The sequence below is a fragment of the Hyperoodon ampullatus genome, assembly GCF_949752795.1.
Source record: "Hyperoodon ampullatus genome assembly, chromosome: 19".
Taxonomy (NCBI): Eukaryota; Metazoa; Chordata; class Mammalia; order Artiodactyla; family Ziphiidae; genus Hyperoodon; species Hyperoodon ampullatus.
The window spans coordinates 23,865,477-23,885,099 of NC_136932.1; the positions used below are offsets into that span (position 1 = coordinate 23,865,477).

Sequence of the window (19,623 nt, forward strand, 5' to 3'; positions counted from 1 at the left end):
TATATTATTTACTATATATATTATTAACTGTATATATACACACACACGTACATACTGTATACACACACACACGCACACACAGTGTTATCTCCATTTTTATGGATGAGAAAAACCTGAGGGGCTGTTGTTAAATAGATTATGCAAGGTCACACAGCTATGGCAGAGCCAGAATTCAAACCCGAGCTTGGCTCCAGAGTATGTAACACTAACTGCTATGATACTGTTCTCAGACACATTGCTGTGCAGGGACAGTAAATTCAGATTTCTTTCCCGTACCTGACATGTGTGACATATACTCGGGATTCTCATTTTCTATGGAGGAAACTTGTTTTTTTTTAACCCAGATATTGGGCAAAGAATACATATCCCTACTTTTCCTTTGGGTAGTAGGTGAGGTTTTTCTAGTTTCTCTTTCTAGCACTGAACAGTTCTGTGAAGCTTCTGGATTCATGCAGAGATATGAAGCCCAGCTTTACAACCTGTCAAGGACCAAGTCCTGGTCATCGGGTATTGAAATACCTCTTTGGACTATTGTATTTCTGACATAGCACTCATAGTTCTGGCTTTAATTTCTCTTTTCAGTTTTAGCTTCTGGCAATGTGCCTTCATTTCTCTCTGTTTCTTCCATTGATTCTTCCTTTTTTTCCTTTATTTTTTCTTCTTCCTTTTTAAAGTTGGTTTATACATCTGAACATCTGTGTTAGATGTATTTTACTCACTATTTCAATGTGCTTCTAGCTGGAGGGCGGGCATTTCCTTATCATATTCGGTCATATTTCTGGGGAAATCCTTGGGTTTAAGTAAGGAAAATAGCCCCTAAAATAAAAATAAATCAGGGTAAAGGAGTCAAGAAAGAGGAATAGAAAGAATACACAAGAAACAATGACAAGAAGTGAAACTAGTAAAATATATTTAACTAATTATTCATATTGTAGTTGTGAATCTTAATGCAATTGTAAGAAAGGCACAGTGAAAATGATTCCTAAAATAGAGTCTACAGGGTCTAAAACAAGTGTAACAACAAAATTAATAAAAACCTATATTTTTTAATAATAAAAAACCTATAAAATAATAATAAAATAATTAATAAATAAAATAATAAAATAAAATAATAATAAAAACCTATAAAAACTATATTTCAGGTGATTTAAAAGAAACTTAGAATCTTTGGGCCATTGACCTTTTATTGATATAAAATTTTAACAGTTTTATGACTGTCCACCCCATCCCCCTTCCAAGAGGCATTTAGAACATCTTTTTACTTTGTTTTTGCCAATTTTTTAATGTAAAAGACATGTACTATTTCACTGTTAACTATTTTTAAAAACAGAACTAATTACCAAGGAGAGAAATGTCTATAAAAAAATTACCATGACTTTAAATGTTTGTTTTAAAATTATACCTCTTTTCTCCAGAACATCTCTCAGCTTTATGATTATTAACATCTGTGGACTGGGAGCCATGTCAAATATTTGAGATTTCCCAATTCAAGGACTTTGATTTCTTGTTTTGCGATTTACTTTGGCAGGTCAAGAAGTTTGTAACTCTTTACAGAGATAGACGGTGCAATGCGAATTGAAATACATTTCAGTTTTTTCCTAGTCTTCACGTTTAAAAATTGACCTGAATCTTTTCTTACTTTTTTTTAGTCCTTAGCAATCTGCTTACTTTTATTTTGTTCAGATGCTTATGAAATCCTACATCCATGATGAACGGAGCAGGAGAAAGGAATTTGTTCGTAATTCTTCACTTGTCCAATGTAGGTGTTTCTCCAAGGCAGGCTATGGATTGCTTAACTTTTTTAGGCAAAAACAAAAAACAAAACAAAACAAAAAACTCAGCTTCAGTGCATTCTGGGGTGTGCCTAAGTTAGTCAGATATGTCAATGACAGTTGTATTTAGGCATTAGTAGTGGAAAAAAAAAACAGCTAAAGATTTCTCATACAAATTTAACTACTTTGTTTGGTTAGTTACTCATTTATTGCCCTTTACCCAATCTTAGTCTCATCATGTCTGAAGAGCTAATTCCATTTTCCTTGTTTACTATTTCCCCCCTTATCCCTGGAGTTGAAAGGCCAAGTGAACCAACACAGTGTTTGTTTTATTCCTAACCAACCCCGGAACAGTCATTTCCCTGCAGAATAATTGGCTTAGAGAAGAAAAGACAGAAAACAGAACAAGTTCATCATGTGCAGATTGCTCTGGCTACACCCCTTCTCAGAAACCAGCCTGGGTAAGAACTGTTGGGAGGAAGCATTCATTTAAAGAATATATGAAGAAGTGGCAATAAAGAAATTTTAATTGTTGCCTTAGACAAAAGGAAGTGTGCTTTGACAGTGTTTCCAGTGTGCTTTTTTTTCTCATTATCCTGACAGTAAGTAAAGCTCTGTTTTGTTGTGCTATATGCCAAACATACGGGTGAACACTGCTAAAATCAATCTATTTTTCAGATGTTTCCAAATACTTACGTGTTTTGTATTGAAGACCTGAAGACAAAATGTTTCTGTTTCTTCCTAACCAACTTTTATTGTGTAGATACAACAGTAGAATATAGGAAAATAGTAAAATTTGCTTCTGTACTAGCTGAGGGAGAATTGTCTGAATATTTTGATATGCAAATCTAAAAGAATTTAATTTTGATATTATAAAAACTGAAAAAAAATTTCTCTGTTCATTTGCAAACATTTGGACAAAATTTCCTGTGTGATCTATCTTTCTTTCTTTCTTTCTTTCTTTCTTTCTTTCTTTCTTTCTTTCTTTCTTTCCTTCTTTCTCTCTCTTTCTTTCTCTCTCTCTTTCTTTCTTTCACTTTCTTTCTTTCTCTCTTTCTTTCCTTACTTTGTAGTTTGTTCCCTCAGTTATTCAGGGACTTCTGAATTCAGAAAATTGACATAAATTGTTTTATTCTTCCTGTGTATCAGAATCAAGTTTCAAGTCCTTTGAGTCTGGATTGTTATCTGATGGCCTAACTCTTTTGATAAAAGTTGTTCAATTCAACCTGGAAGGTAAATACCAAAAGAAAGTACTTCCTTGGGATTGTTTCTAATGAACATAATTAATTATTTAGATGAGTTTAAATAATCAGAATTTTTATGTTAATTTGATTAGCTCTGGGATATCTATTCAAATGTAAAGAACAGAAAATTATTATTATTCAGATGAGATACAATTCAACTGCTCTGTTTATATAGTTGAATTTCTGGTATAAAATGTCAAAAATGGGAAGTATCTTACAGGTTCTGAATCAAAGTATCTTTTCCATTGTAATTGTAATTGTTGTAAAATTGTGATAATAGTTCACTCTACTTCCCTGTCATTACTCTTCTCCCAAATAGTTTACAGTGAGCATACTTGATGTCAAATTTTACAGTCATGATTATTGAAATAATATTTTAAATCCTTTTTTTTGTGCAGTTCTTAAAGGTAGGAAATATTTTCCCCCAAAATATGATCAACGTTTTCCTTATTACACTTATTTTTCTAGTTGATACTCCACCACGTTTACTTTCTCTTTGTTTAATGAACAGACTAAATGCAAATGAAACAAAAAAGTGTGTACCAGCAAACTCAAGCACTTCTGTGCAAGAATCTTCTTAAGAAATGGAGGATGAAAAGACAGAGCTTATTGGTATGTTTGACCATTTACCTCTTTCCAAAGTTAGCATTATGCTTTTATTTCATTGCCTCATGATTCTCTTATTCTATATTTTAAATAACAGACTGCATCTATTTTATTTTATGTTTTTTAAGGAGCTGTAAGGATGTACATTTTTTTATTGAATGAAAGACTCTTTAAATTCTGTAGTGCTTTACAATTTTAAAAAGTTTCCCACACATGATTTCATATAATCCTATAATAACCCTTTTCTTCTCCTACTCCTATATTGTCCCTCCCCCTTTCCCTCTCCCCACTGGAAACCACCAGTTTGTTCTCTATATCTATGCAGACTGCATCTATTGACTTTGAATTTGTCTCTAGTTATACTTGTTGAACTGAGAGACTCACAGCAGTCTCTGAAAAATAATGTAGAATTAGAAAGACCAACTATTACTCATTGTTTTCAAAAGGAGAATAACTGAAAATCTAATTGTATGGTAAGTTATAGCAACTATTAAAGCTGCTGTCATGGATAATCAATTTAGAGTCAAGAAATATTAAAAATAGTGTCTAGCAGAAATAGAGGAATTTATTGTAAATTGGGTGGACCTATTTTCAAGGCCATGAATTTTCTACACAGAGATTATTTCCAAGAATTATGACCAAGTAACACCACTAATTGTCAGTGTGCATTAAATCCCCAAATTTCAATGCTTAACACAGCAAAGGTTTATTTTTCACTCTTTTCACAGTCTAAATAAGGGTGGCAGTGAAAGTGACACGAGTTGGGTAGGTTGAGGAATCTTCACACAGTCACCCAGAGACCCAGGCTCCTTCATCATGAGAGTCTGCCAGCGCCCTAGACTTTGGAGACATTCACTGGATCCTCTGCGGCCAGTCAGATCACGAAGCAGAAGGACTGAGACAGAGAGAATAGGGAAGGTTGTGCAGTGTTCCATTAGCCAGGCCTGGAAACAGTGCAGATCATCTCTGCCCACATTCCACTGGCGAGAACTCAAGCATTTGGTCCCACTTCATTGCCGGAGGCTAGGGATGTGGCCCAGCGTTGCACCAAGCAGGGGGAGGTGACTAATACTGATGGACCACTAGACAGTCTCTTCCACTTTGTCCCTTCTCATTCTCTTTGACTTCCAATACAAGGATATGACAGTTGACAAAAATGTTTCTCTTTGCCATCATGAGCTCTATCTGGGATACTCTGTGTCTTACAGACCCTAGAATCACCTGCCCATGCATATAAGGATTGCAGTCCTGTTAGTTATCCTGTTAGGCTCTAGGCTGGCTTCTGCAGTAGTTCATGACTTAATGCAAAAGTTTTGTTCTAGTACTGGAGAATGATATATGTGACAACTATCTCAATATAGATCTTTCATTGGGTTCCCTTTTCTCTTAAGAGTGAGAGCAAAGAGAAGCCAACTATATGGTGAAATTGGAATTTGTCTTCAATTGTCCTCTGGTGTTGACTGAGCTCCTTAGGGAATACAATCTAAATGTGTTCTCTTTTTTTTATATATAGGAATGGGGGTTCCCAATACTTTTAGGACTTTATATGGGCATATTTTCATATTTAAAAGAAAATGTGCATTTTCCTGAAATGCCTCCTCAGGATCTGGGAAGAGTAGATAAATTTAATAGCTCTTCTATGGATGTTGTGTACACACCGATCTCCAACATAACCCAGCAGATAATGAATAAGACGGCACGTGCTCCCTTTTTGAAAGGTAGGTGGCCAAAAAGTATTACTGATTTTATTTAGATCTTTTTGAAAAAGTGTGTACCTTTTTAATTTGTAATCACAGTTATCCATTATGCTAATGATCTAGGCATCAATATAGCACATAAATTTGGTCAGTTTTTTCTTTCTCTCATAGCAATTAGCCTTTTAAACCCTTTCAGCTTGATGAGGGTATACTTCAGGTAGGCCTACATTTCTACTGGAATTTAAATAAAACAATAGATTTGTAATTTCAGATTTTCAGAATAATACCTAGGAGGAATAGGCTATTGGGGAGTGTGGGTGTTTTCACATGGAAATATAATGATTAAGATTTATAATTGAGGAAAAAACAAATAAAAGAAATTAGGTCATGGTTATTCTACACTAATTTCAGAACTATGAAAATTAAGGATGGATAATCTAAAGATATTCTGTCTGCATATGGTATAATTTGTAAGCATCTTTAAAGGTCTTCATTCTAAATGAGGTTTCTAAGTAACTGATATAAGCAGAATGTGCATTTCACTCATGGGCAAGTTGGGTGCAGTCTGGTTAGCTACTCTTTAATCCTCGATTTCTAACAGGTAAAATTGCTGGCTGTTACAAATAGAGTCACTTTGTGGTCTTGGTTCCTGTATAAGGCAAAGACCATATGAAGTGCCTTTGTTTTAGTAAATCTAAAATCTGGAGTCCTCTGACCACATAATAACTGCTACGGTTACCTCTATTTCTGTATCCCAATTCCCTTATGCATACTACCTTGGCAAATAGTTTTATATACCTAAAACTTGCTCTAATACCTGTCATTATTAAAAGAAAACATTTAATTCTCATGCATGTCTCCTGATTCTAGAATCTAAAACAAAAAATTTCCCTTTTTGCCTTTCGGGATAAGTTTAATTTAAAGGGAAAATGATTTTAGTTAATTCCAATGGAAAATATGTGATGACAAAGTTTGATATCACAGTCTATTTTGGTGAAACTCTAACAATCCTCTGTGTCTATTTTTCACCATGCAATTCACAGGAAGAAGAGTCATTGGTGCACCAGATCAAAAATATATGGATAAAATACTTCTAGACAATTTCCCATACACTGTGGGAGTCATCTTTAATGACACTTTTTCTTATAAGTTAAAATTTTATCAGGGATATTATATTCCAATTTTGAAAGAAGATCTTTTCACAGGTGACTTTCCATATAAAATATCACTATGGCATTTTTCATGTTTTTAACACATGGAGTAGGATGGGATGGGCAACAAAGATACTTTTGATGGCACAAGAGAAAATACACAAAACACATTTTATTGCTGAGCTTATTCCAAAGTCAATCATATCTTCCCCCTCTAGGAAGGCTCTCAAAAAACCATTGAGTCATCCAACAGATACATAGTGAATTCACAAGTGCATGTTGGAAAAGATTCAGAGATGACCAAAACTGATAGGTCCCAGACTCAGGTGAGAGTCCAGGTTAGCAGGAAAGGCAGCCAGTGAACAATTAATGACCAGTGCAAGGAAAGGTGCTTGGGGGACTTAGACCAGGGGTTCCTAAGAAGCTGTGCGACTAGAGAAGTTCTGCCTGGAGAAATGATGGTTACAGGAACACCAGAGGAAATGGCATGTGTGGGGTGTGGAGGACATTGCATTCCAGATAGAAGAGGAGGCTGCGGGGGCCCAGGGGTGGGAGAGAGCACCTGTTAGTTGGTATGGGAGAGCAGCAGTCCTGCATAGCTGGACAGAACACACAAAAAGGAATGGGATGAGAGAAGGAGGCCGAAGTTACTCGAGGGCTAGACCCTGTGCCGTCTTGAAAACCTAAGGCAATGGAGAGCCATCGAGGTACTTTAATCAGGGCAGAGATATGATTAGATTTCCAAGCCTAAGGGAGTGCTCTGGATTTAGCCCAGAGAACGGATTGCAGAGAATACGGTGAAACATACTAGTGGGCTGATGGTGGCTTAGACCCGAATGGAGATTTTTAAAAATTGTGGTGGCCAGGAAAGACCTCTGTGATGAGTTAGCTTTTGAAAAGAGATCAGGATGGAGGGAAGGAGTGAGCGATGGATCTGTCTGGAGGGAGAGCAGTTGAACACAAAAGAAGTTCTAGTACTGCTGTGCGTTTGGCGTTTTGAGGCGCAGCAAGGAGTCCAGGATGGTTCAAGCAGAGCGTTTGCTTTCATCTTCTTTTCATTTTCTAAGACTTTCTGTGCATACCATGTTTTCCATGAATCAAATTGCCATATTAGAGACTTCATTTGCTCCTTTTATCTATGTGGTGAAGTCTCCTCTAGATCGTTCTTTCTTGGATTCTTGTTTCTTATTTTCCAATTGCCTTCATCGCATAATGTTGGTCCTGCTTTTTTCTTTGTGCTTATAGCTCATTGTCGGGGCACAGATCATGAGTTTTCCTGTTCATTGGCTAAATACTGGAGTAGAGGATTCGTGACTTTACAAACTGCCATCAATGCTGCTATTATACAAGTAAGAAGAGTTCTAATAACTAATGTTAAGTTATTCCAGAGGCATCAAGGTTTTGATCAAAGATGGTGTCTACTCACGTTTTCATGGGTTTATATAATGAAGCAGGCATCCAAATGGCGAAATTGAATTTTAGGCAAAGGAGCACATTACTTTCTATTTTAACCTTAAATTTTCAAGTAGTTATAGAATGGCAGGAAATTTCAACAACAATGTACAGGGAGGCCCATGTGCCGTTCATCTAGTTTCTCCGGAAAGTAACATCTTGCATAACCACAGAACAGTATTAAAACCAGGAAATGTACATTGGTACAATCCCCATAGCTTATTCAGATTTCACCAGTTCCTATACTTTAAGTAACGATTTTGTTCATTTGAACCCTTCTTTAGATCACGACAAATCACTATGTGATGGAGGAGTTGATGTCAGTTACTGCTATAAATATGAAGACATTACCCTTTATTTTTAAAGAGAACCTTCAAAATGAGATGTTTATTTTTTACTGCTTGCTTTACTTTTCCCCATTTATATATTTTTTATCACTCAATGTTACAAAAGAGAGAAAAAAGTATAAGGATTTGATGAAAATGATGGGTCTGCAAGATTCAGCATTCTGGTGAGTGACTGACTCCAGTAGTGCAAATGAGTAAACAGAGAAGTTCGGAAGCAGTGAAAATGTGTTACTGTTTCAGAACACCATGATTTCAACCCGATACATTGCCTACTTTGCTGTTGGCGTTGTTCCGACTTTTCAGTTTAGTCTTTGTTAAGTTTTGCTTTGCAAGATCGCGATTATAATTTGCCGGGCACTTTTTCTGTGCCATAAGCATGTTAAGCCAATGCTATGATAGAGGTACCAGTAAGATCACAGAGAATGAAAAAGAGCTGCCCATTGTCAAATGGATGGTGTGTGCAGGGACTCAAACCCAGGAGCCCTAATTTTTTAAAAAATTTTTATTGGAGTGTAGTTGATTTACAGTGCTGTGTTAGTTTCAGGTGTGCAGCAAAGTGAATCAGTTATACAGATACACGTATCCACTCTTTTTTAGATTCTTTTCCTATATAGGTCATTACAGAGTACTGAGTAGAGTTCCCTGTGCTCTACAGTAGGTCCTTATTAGTTACCTATTTTATATATAGTAGTGTGGATATGTCAATCCCAGTCTCACAGGTTATCCTCCCCCACCCCCCCTGCTTTTCCCTCTGGTAACCATAAGTTTGTTTTCTACGTCTGTGACTTTATTTCTGTTTTGTAAATAAGTTCATTTGTACAATTTTTCTAGATTCCACATGTAAGTGATATCATATGATATTTGTCTTTCTCTGTCTGACTTACTTCACTCAGTATGACAATCTCTAGGCCCATCCATGTTGCTGCAAATGGCATTATTTCATTCTTTTTATGGCTGAGTAATATTCCATTGTACATATGTACCACATCTTCTTTATCCACTCCTCTGTCAATGGACATTTAGGTTGCTTCCATGACCTGGCTATTGTAACTAGTGCTGCTGTGAACATTGGGGTGCATGTATCATTTTGAATTATGATTTTCTCTGGATATATGCCCAGGAGTGGGATTGCAGGATCATATGGCAACTCTATTTTTAGTTTTTTAAGGAACCTCCATACTGTTCTCCATAGTGGCTGTATCAATTTACATTCCCACCAACAGTGCAAGAGGGTTCCCTTTTCTCCACACCTTCTCCAGCATTTATTGTTTGTAGATTGTTTGGTGATGGCCATTCTGACTGGTGTGAGGTGATACCGCATTGTAATTTTCATTTGCATTTCTCTAATAATTAGTGTAATGGAGCATATTTTCATGTGCCCAGGTGCCCTAATGTCAACTCTCCTGCTTGGTCTACCCATAGTTATCACTTGATTTCTCTACACTTCCTCTTGTTGAAGAAAGTATGATCCTATAATGACTAACTTCTGTTCCGAGATTGGGTAACTTGGGGTATATTTTTTGGAGCAACTAAATACCATATGTTGGAGTTGAGATAACCTATAAAGGTGCCCAGTACATAGGCTGGCATATAAGAAGCACTTAATAAGAGCATTTGCTTCATATATTGATATATTTATATCATATCTTGCTCCATTTTACAAACGATTTAAAGTGATTTTAAAATATATATTTCAACATATTTATCATGTATGTATGTATCTATGCATGTATTTGTATTATAATAAAAATAAATAATTGATGAGTAGAAACAAAGATTTAGCAAAATAATAAATAGGTAATATTAACAGATAAATATGCAAATCATACAAGTTCTAAGCTTCTAAGAGGCCAAGGCAGAGAATTCTGCAATACCATCAGTCACAAAATTCATACTGGCTAGGCAAAGAAAAAAAGAAAAATAATCTGTTTGCTTTACCCTAAAAGAAACCTAACATTTTTCCAATGTTGAATCCTGGGAGATATTTCTTGTATACTCCCCATATCAAGAAAATACTCTTTATGGATGTGGTACTATCTGGAATGGATGAGGGACTATTTATTGAACAATCCCTTGCAAGATACATGTTCCCTGAAATAAAATTAAGGTCTAGGAAATTTAAAATTTTCTATGAAGTATATTTTATTAACAGAGAGAGTTTTAATTCTAATATAACTGAACTGTGAAATAGGAAAAGAGGAAACTGGGTCTTGAAATAAAAAAAGAGAGGAGAGGAGTGTTTTTGCGGTGGAAGCTTGGGAAATACAAAGGAATGGATGGAGTTTGTTAGGAGGGAAAGAGAGAGAGGAACTGTGGGAAAATGACCATCTTTCAGCCCAGGACTTGTCCTGGGGGCAGCATCCCTGCAGCCACCTTAGAACAGGTAAGCACAAGCCAACTCTAGATTAAAATCAGAAAGTACTGGTTATTTAGATGTGGATTCATTCTCAGGATAAATGCTTCTTAATATGCATGTAACCTAAAATTTAGCAAAATGAATATATTCCTTAAAACTAAGAAGGAAAAAAATTCTGAAACGTTTTTATTAAGTACAGAGTGTCTACTGGAAATAAGTTTTACAGCACACCACCCCCGGTTTTGTTTTGTTTTGTTTTTTACTAATGCCATAAATGTGAAATGTAGTCAATATTTATCCGATAAATGTGATGTCTGAAATTGTTTTATCCTGAAGATTTTCATAGATTTATTAACATCCCCTCAACTCCCTGCAATAAGTTCCTTTTTCTAGGTAATGTTTTAACTTCCTTCATTAGTAGTTCCCTTACCCTATGGTTTTTCAATTCCTACTTATGGCAGTTCCCTTCTTTACTCAGGAAGTGAATTCTGCAGACTGTGGCGTGCTTTTCCAAGAACGCTGATGTTCTAACACAGTCTGAATCATTGTAATGACATGAAATTTTAAAAAGAATTCAAATAAGCAATAATTAAACATGTTCTATTGGAACATATTAATGCAAGTTCCTGGTTTAATACTTTTGCTGTTTTTTCCAGCAGTTGAATTATTATTAGGCAATTTTATGTAGAAGAAAGAGCTCTGGGCTGAACGAAAGCCTACAGCTGCTATCTTAGCGTTGTTTTTGATTTACGTTGTTGACCTTGAGTATGCCCATTAACTAGGAATATGAACTGCAGTTTACTCATCTGTAAAATGAGAAGCTTGGACTAAAACACCCTGTAGGCCTCTTAGATTCACTGCTATTTCTAATAACCACTTCATAAAAATGTGAACACTAGCACATTTAAAGCAAAACAGTGTGAACCCTTAAGGGTGTGCCATAAGCTATATTGGTTTAAATAAAGCAGTCATGAATGGGAATAGCAAGACTGGAATGAGCTTAGTACAGTTATGAAATTTCAATTTTCTGCCGCTAGGGAGGTTGGAGGTGCTGCTGGCTGAGATCGTCAAGAATGGTCAAGTTATCATCTGCCCCCAGTACATCCATGGTTACTTGATTGATCAGAAGCTGTTAAGTTTCCTTCCAATTTTATAATTAGAACACTCTGGTAATATATAATAAAGCTGAAGGTACAAAAATGCTAATCTCCTTTATTTCAGCAATTTCACCTTAAAGAAATTTTTTTGTGCACTTTCCCCAAAAAGGCAAATACAAGAATATTTTTAGCAACATTGCATTAGAAATAAAAATTGGAAACAACCTAAATGTCCATGGGCAGGAGAACATTGAGATATATTTATACAATGAAATGTTATACTGCAGTGTATAATATTGTACGTGCTGTGGATAAGGGCAAGTTGCAAGAGAATACAGACAAGATGATACTGTTTATGCATGTTCATATTATTTATATAATACTTGAATACAGAGCTGATACCTAGCCATGGCACCAGCACAGCCATTGTAATATTAGTCATATTTTAGTTATTAATCTAGGTGGCAGTTACAATGGTAATCATTGTATTATTCTTTAGATATTTTGGTATGTTTTAAATATTTCATGATAAAGTTAAAACAACTGAAATAATATTTGTCTTTATTTAGGCTCTCCTGGGGTTTAATCTATGCTGGTTTCATCTTCATTACTTCTATAATCATTACAATTATCATAATATCTACCCAAATTATAGTCCTGACGGGCTTCATGGTTATATTTACCCTCTTTTTCTTATATGGCTTATCTTTGGTAAGTTCATACATTTATTACCATTTTCTCTGCTTTAGGTCTTAGTTATATGTAGCAAAAATTAAGGTCTCAGAAGGCAACTATAGCAGCTTCTTTCATGTGTGTGTGTGTGTGTGTGTGTGTGTGTGTGTGTGTGTGTTTGCTTGAGAAAGTCTTTACGAGTATGAGAAAATGATATAACCTAAATAAAACTGGACCTATTTTTTGCATCAAGGTCTGAATTAATGAAATTATGCATCTAAAAATTATTTTGACTATAAAACTATCTAGGACTTTTCTAGATGATTAATAAAGATGCTCTTAACAGCTGGACCCATCTTTTTTCCCAGTGGTTCCCCATAATGTGGTAGTTTTTCACACCTCTTTGCCCTCTTCACCCTGCTCTGACTTCCCATGTAACCCCCTCTTCCTTCTCTGGATAAGAGCCTCTAATTTCTCCCACCCTCCAGGGTGTTTTCTGCAGAGCGTACGTAGACGCTCTTTGTTAATATATTAATTTAGTTTCTGTCCATCTTTCCAAGTCTGTATTTCTAACGTTTCCTCAGCTCTTCCTGCAGCTTTCCTCACTCTTTCCTTGGCAACAAAAACCCAGCATTTGAGTAGGGCAAATAAGGATTCTCTTTACAAAGAGGTTGAGAGAAGGACTGAGCATAATTATACCTTAATATTGTTCATCACTGTCTCCGTGATAAATATTTATGTTATGGTATGAAGATCCTTATTTTAAGGTGCTACCAATGACTGTCAGTCTATGTAATGTCTTCTCTCTCTTTCAGATAGCTTTGGCATTCCTGATGACTGTGCTGTTAAAGAAAACTATCCTCACCAGTTTGGTTGTGTTTGTCCTCACTCTCTTTTGGGGGGGTGTGGGATTCACTGCATTTTATAGACAACTTCCGTCACCTTTGGAATGGATTTTCAGTATTTGTAGCCCCCTTGCCTTCACTGCTGGAATTAACCAGGTGAGATCATTGTTAATTGGTTTATTATTGAATTTTCAAAAGAACTAGACCCTTCATGATCTTCATAATCAACACTTTCAGATTAAGAACTTTTATTCTAAACAATTCTACTCTAAAGCTAAATTTGAAAATGTTATTATTACATTGCAGAAAAATTGTCATCTCACAAGGAAACTTGAAGAAAAAGTTTTTCCAGATAATTCTTCCAGATTTTCCTTTCTCAGACATATTTTCACTTTGAAGTACTTTCTTCTAGTGTTTTTTCCTATATGCAAATATTTACCTTTCTTCTCTTATCACATAATGAAAGCATTCTGCTAGTTTGTTAAGAATTGTTGTATAAACCTCTTTTTGAAACCTCAAATATGCAAAGCTTTCAAGACATAAATTTACAGTTTAATAAATAATTTAAGTGAATCAAAGTACACATGAACTAGATCAAGAAATAGAATGTGGACAAAACCCCAGAAGCATTTCTAAACACTCCTTCCTCCTAAATGGTAAAAGGTTTATGATAATCACCACCTTGCTTTTCATTATCATCTAAGTATGTGTTCCTAAATGCAATTTTTTAGTTTTGCCTATTTTTAACTTTATATAGGTGATATTGTACAAAGTGATTTTTGAAGATCTGGCTTTTTTCACTCAACATTATGTTTTTACATGTCATATACAATTTGAGTGTAGCTGTAGTATGGTTTTTATAGTATTGTGTGAATATACTATTTTCTTTTGATGGACAAAAATATTTTCCAGCTTCTGACTGTTATTAGTAACTTACCAATAAATTCTTACACATATTTCCTAGTAAATATGGGTATTCAATTCTGTTTGGTATATGTTTGGGAGTTGAACAGCGTATGTATATCTAGCGCTAGAGTATGAATCTCTTAATCTTCATAGTTACTATCAAATATTTTTCCAAAGTGATTGCAGTTCTTTACTTTTGCACCAACAGTGTTTCAGAGTTTCATTTGCTCCAAATCTTCACCAACATTTGATATTGTTAGTCTTTCAAATTTTAGCCATTCTGGCAGATAAGTAATGATATATCATTGTGGTGTTAATTTGCATTTTCCTGATTATTGATGAAGTCGCATGAACTGCAGTATTTCCTTTGTCACAACTGAACCAATCATGTCCTGACCCATCCATCTATCCTTGCACTGATACCACATTGTCTCAATTGTTTTGCTTTATAATATGTCTTGATATCTGGTGGTAACAATTTTACTTTCTTTTCTTTTTAAAAGAAAATCTTATTTTCTTTTTCAATAGCGTGTCTTCTATACTAGGTTCTTAGAAATGATGAAAATTTTAGAATTAACTTAAGTTTTATATATATATATATATATATATACATACACATACACACAGTAGATATGCTCAAAGCTGTTGAGATTTTGGTGCAGTTGAATTTTTCAATCACTTTGAGGAAACTGACACTTGTTTTTGGTCATGAACACATTTTATCTTCACATTCATTTCTCCTTAGTAACTGTTTCAGTTTTCTCTATAGATTCTTGCACATTTTTGTTTGATTTATTCCAAAGGTTGTTTTTTGATACTTCTGATGCCATTAGAGATAGCGTCTGTGTTTAAATTCTTACTTTTAAATGTTTGTTGCTAATGTAGAGATACGCAATTGATTTCTGTACATTGGCGTTGTGTCCACTATCATTGCTATATTCTTTTTTTTTAAACATCTTTATTGGAGTATAATTGCTTTACAATGGTGTGTTAGTTTCTGCTTTATAAGGTAGTTCTTTTGTTAAATCTAGTATTTTTCTGGGTTTTATCTTGGGATTTCCTTATGTATAATCATGATGTCTACAAATAATGATGGTTTATTTTGTCCTTATGACGTTTATTTATTTTTCTTGCCTTACTGCACCTTTAGTATATACAACATTGAATAGAAATGCAGGGGGAAAAAAGATTTCAACTTTCACAATTAAGCATGGTTTTTGGTGTTGGTCTTCCTACATTGAATTCACCAGATTAAAGAAGACCTTTTATTGTCTTAGTTTGTAAAGAGACTTTATTATAATTGGACACTGAATTTTATCAGTTGCTTTTTCTGCAGTTATTAATTACATTATTTCTGCTTCAGTCTGTTTTATTTTGAATTACATTGATTGATCTTCAAATGTTGATCCAGCCTTGCATTCCTAGAATAAACTCAACTTTGTCATGAAATGTTAACAGTCTTAACATAAACTGAGAAGTTGTAGAGTATCTAGGGTGAGGAACTGGGCTTGGGAGCTGGACTTCCTGTATTCTGAGTCCAGCTTTATCACTCTTCACTATGTGGTTTTTGTTTTTTTTTTTTTTTGCGGTACGTGGGCCTCTCACTGCTGCGGCCTCTCCCGTTGTGGAGCACAGGCTCCGGATGCGCAGGCCCAGCAGCCACGGTTCACGGGCTGCTCCGCGGGGACCCTCAACCACTGTGCCACCAGGGAAGCCTTCACTATGTAATTTTGACCTCATCTGACTAAGCTAACCAACTTCTCTGTGCCTCAGTTTCATCATATGTAAAATGCAGATGAGAAATAATAAGTCCTATCTTATACGATTATAATGAAGGTTAAATGGGATAATATAAAAAGCACTTAGAACAGTGCCTAGAACATGGTAGCTATTATTACATGGCAAAATTATAAATACAAATCTTTATTTATAGTAATAACTAGAAAAAGAGATAGTTCTCTTATCATCATCCTAATAAACTTCAAAGAATTCTTCATATTCTTTTTAAAATTTATATTTCTTTGTTGCATGGGGTAGATAGTTTGCAATACTGTGATGACTTTATGAATAAAACAAAGGTATTATAAATAAAGTTCCTGTTACTAAAACACTGTATTTTTAAAAATCGGTATTTCCTTCTAATATTCCTTTGATTACTGTAAAATAGAAATAGTTTCACTAATAGCTTCGTTATGAGGGCTTCTTGAAAAAGCTACTTAATAAAATGATAATTCTTGCTGCTACATTGAATTATTTTTACTTAATTTAAATATTTATTATTATTTTGTTTGAATCTTAGATTATCCACCTGGATTATAATATGAATGGTGTAGTTTTTCCTGACACTTCAGGGGACTCATATATAATGATAGCAACTTTTTCCATATTGGCTTTTGATGCTGTTTTGTACTTGGTGTTGGCATTATACTTTGACAAAATCTTACCCTGTAAGTAATAATGGGTTTTTCTCTGACATCCTCAGATACTGAGCACATTGAAGATGTTTTTGTTAAGGTTATATAAATATATTTTAAGAAATGAAGAATGACAAGTATTTCCCATCACAGGCTGAATGAGTTCTTTCTTTCTACTTCTTAGTTTTAATGGTCTGAAGGAACTGTTATATAAAAATAATTATTCTTCTGAATGTAATATAGTGGTATACGGTAGTGATAATTTTAATGCATATTATAATTATGTAGTGTTAAATAATGTTACTCTTTTCAAGGATCCCTGAGAGTGTTTTCAAAGAATGATATTTAGGATTTGTATCAGGACGAGTGGAAATAACTTAGTTCCTAAGATGATTTTGGTTAGCATAGGGCCATTGTACAGTGAAATTGCTTCCTAGTAAGTATTTTTTCCTCTTACAAGAAGAAGGGTAGATTGTAAACTAAGCGCAGCTGGACAGGACCTAAGGTGGGAAATAATCAGTGTTTTCCTCACTCCCCTCTGTTTATGGGAGGGCCATTTGTGCATCATTTAAGGAGATAACAAATGAAAATTACAGAGGATGATTTCATCATTATTCTTTAAACTTTCCATATATTGCTCATATTTACAGAAGTATATTACCCAGTTAGATTTTCTTTATCTTGAAAACAACTAAAAATTTCACATAAGCCTAGAATTCCTGCACACATACTAGAATTAGAATGCTTTTTCCTTGCAAAATCTTATTTATATATCATATTTTTTATGTTCCTTCCACTTTGACTATATTTAAGTTTGTCGTATACATTCCTATGTATTTATTTGTATGTATTTCTGTTTTTTTATCACTTCTGGTTAATATCTGAAGAGCCTTAATAATAAATACTATTTCATTTTTTAAAATCTAGAGCATGACCATATATTCATCCTGAACAAATTAATTTCTCCATGTACTTTTTATTCATATACCATATAGATTTCAGTATTATGTTCAATCATATTGTTGGGTCAAGTGATTTCTTAAGTTCACAAACATATTTAAAATTATTTTTATGTGCCATATTAAGGCTTTTCCCGGCCAATGTTTAATTTAATCATTATTCTAAACACCTTTTAGAACACATTTCATTCAAACCTTTGATTTATACTTCATCAAAAGTTCTATTATATTGTTTAACTTTTGTAATAATTTTAATTTTCATCATTTTCTTCACTCTCAAGCTTTCTTATCAATAATAGGAAGTTAGAAAGTAAAGAATTTCTTTATGATGCTTAAACATCCAAGACATTCTATACTGTTCTGAATAAGGCTTCCTTGCTCATTGTTTTCATGTTACTGAGCAAACATTTTATTGCCTCTTGATTAATTAGATGGAAATGAGCACCGTTACTCTCCATTATTTTTCCTGAAGTCATCATCTTGTTTCCAACACCAAAGGACTGATAGTAAGGTCATTGAAAAAGAAGTAGATCCTGAGTTCCCCTCTGATGATTATTTTGAACGAGTAGCTCCAGAATTTCAAGGAAAAGAAGCCATCAGGTAATCACACATATACTAATATACGGGTGCAAGGTGAATGAATTTTTCAAAAATTTTATTGAAATCTAGTTAATTTACAATGTTGTGTTCATTTCTGCTGTACAGCAAAGTGATTCACTTCTACATATACATACCTTCTTTTTCACGTTCCTTTCCATTTTGGTTTATCCCAGGATATTGAACATAGTTCCCTATTACCGCATCACCCTCCATCTTGTCTCCTCCCTGTTTCTGTCTCTTGTCCCCCACCTCTGTTTTATTGCTGCTCTTTTCTTTCTCTGAATCCCTTCCTTCATAGTTTTGTCTGGCTTATATGGTCTAATGGAAGAAGTAAGAAATTTGGAATCAACATTTCTTAGATCTTAATACCACGCTCCCCTCTCATTTGATGTGGAATCTTGTAGAAATGGTTAGTTTCTCTGAGTCTCTGTATCCTTTATGAAACAAGAGTAACATCTACTTTATCGGGTTGTTTGTAACAGACTTATATGAGGAGCTTTTCACATATCTCTGCTCTCAGACCCTACCTCCAGGGATTCTAATTCAGGGACAGTGGGCTTGAACCCAAGTATCTCTGGATTTTAAAGAGCCCCGTAGATTTTCCTAATGTGCATTGAAGGTAAAGAATGAGAGAGTTTTAAACATTAAGCATTTAGTTAGCAAATATTCACACAGTGCTTACTATGTACTGGACACGCATTTAATTCTCACAGAAAGCTTCTAGGCAGGCACTTCTATTTTGCACATTTCACGAATGAGAGAAGTGAAGTGCTGAGAGGCTGACTCTTGCCCAGTGTCACACACTCATAACAGAGGACCTGAGCTTGGAATCCAGTCAGGCTCCAGAGTCTATACTCGCAAGCTCTAGCTACTGAGGAGATGTCTGGAGGCAAAGGAAGATGAAAACCAGGGAGCTATAGCTGGGAAGTGAAGCATTTCTAAGTGCATGGTTGAACTTATGTGTACCTAAGCTTCGTCCTTCTAATCCTGACCCTATTGTTTGTTAAGCGTTCTGAGGGGCTACAGCCCCTCCCAATCCAGGCTTGATGGAAAGCATCCATCCGAAAGAGAAAAGCCAAGTGAGGGACAGTCTCCCCAGATGCAGTGTCATCAGTCCCTCTCTACCAGTAGAGAACACTAAGTATAAAATTATATTACTATTCAAATGATAATAACTTTCAGATTCAGTCTCCTAAGAGAGCCTTAAGGTTAGTTTACATAGATCAAAAAATGCTTGTTCTTCGACTTTTGTGAAGGAGAGAAAAGTGAAACGTCCTCACCCTTAGCCCGCAACCCTGACCAATCTATGTGCTGTTGATTCTAGACATCCTGTCTCTTTGCTGGGTTCTTTGCTAACATGGCGGTCTGGGCCAGGAAGGGAAAGTCCTCTGGCCAGGAAGGGAAAGTCATCTGATCCAAAGCCTGTCCATTCAAGCTTTTGGCTCCGTCATGCGGCTCCACACCCCAGATCCACACCAAAGCAGCAAAGCCAGCTTCGGGACCCC

General features: G+C 35.1%; 1 protein-coding gene across 1 annotated transcript in view; it reads left to right on the plus strand.

Annotated features, from left to right (window-relative positions):
* Nucleotides 1-3,532: 3,532 nt before the first annotated feature.
* Nucleotides 3,533-19,623, plus strand: part of ABCA6 (ATP binding cassette subfamily A member 6) — a gene marked incomplete at both ends in the record, with an annotated part of 57,839 nt that continues 41,748 nt past the window's right edge. Inside the window, 9 exons of the mRNA XM_079726400.1 lie at nucleotides 3,533-3,628; nucleotides 5,136-5,340; nucleotides 6,363-6,524; nucleotides 7,716-7,819; nucleotides 8,207-8,433; nucleotides 12,292-12,433; nucleotides 13,210-13,395; nucleotides 16,445-16,592; nucleotides 17,950-18,118. Of these exons, the coding sequence (XP_079582526.1) occupies nucleotides 3,533-3,628; nucleotides 5,136-5,340; nucleotides 6,363-6,524; nucleotides 7,716-7,819; nucleotides 8,207-8,433; nucleotides 12,292-12,433; nucleotides 13,210-13,395; nucleotides 16,445-16,592; nucleotides 17,950-18,118 (1,439 nt within the window). The remainder of the gene's footprint in view (nucleotides 3,629-5,135; nucleotides 5,341-6,362; nucleotides 6,525-7,715; nucleotides 7,820-8,206; nucleotides 8,434-12,291; nucleotides 12,434-13,209; nucleotides 13,396-16,444; nucleotides 16,593-17,949; nucleotides 18,119-19,623) is intronic.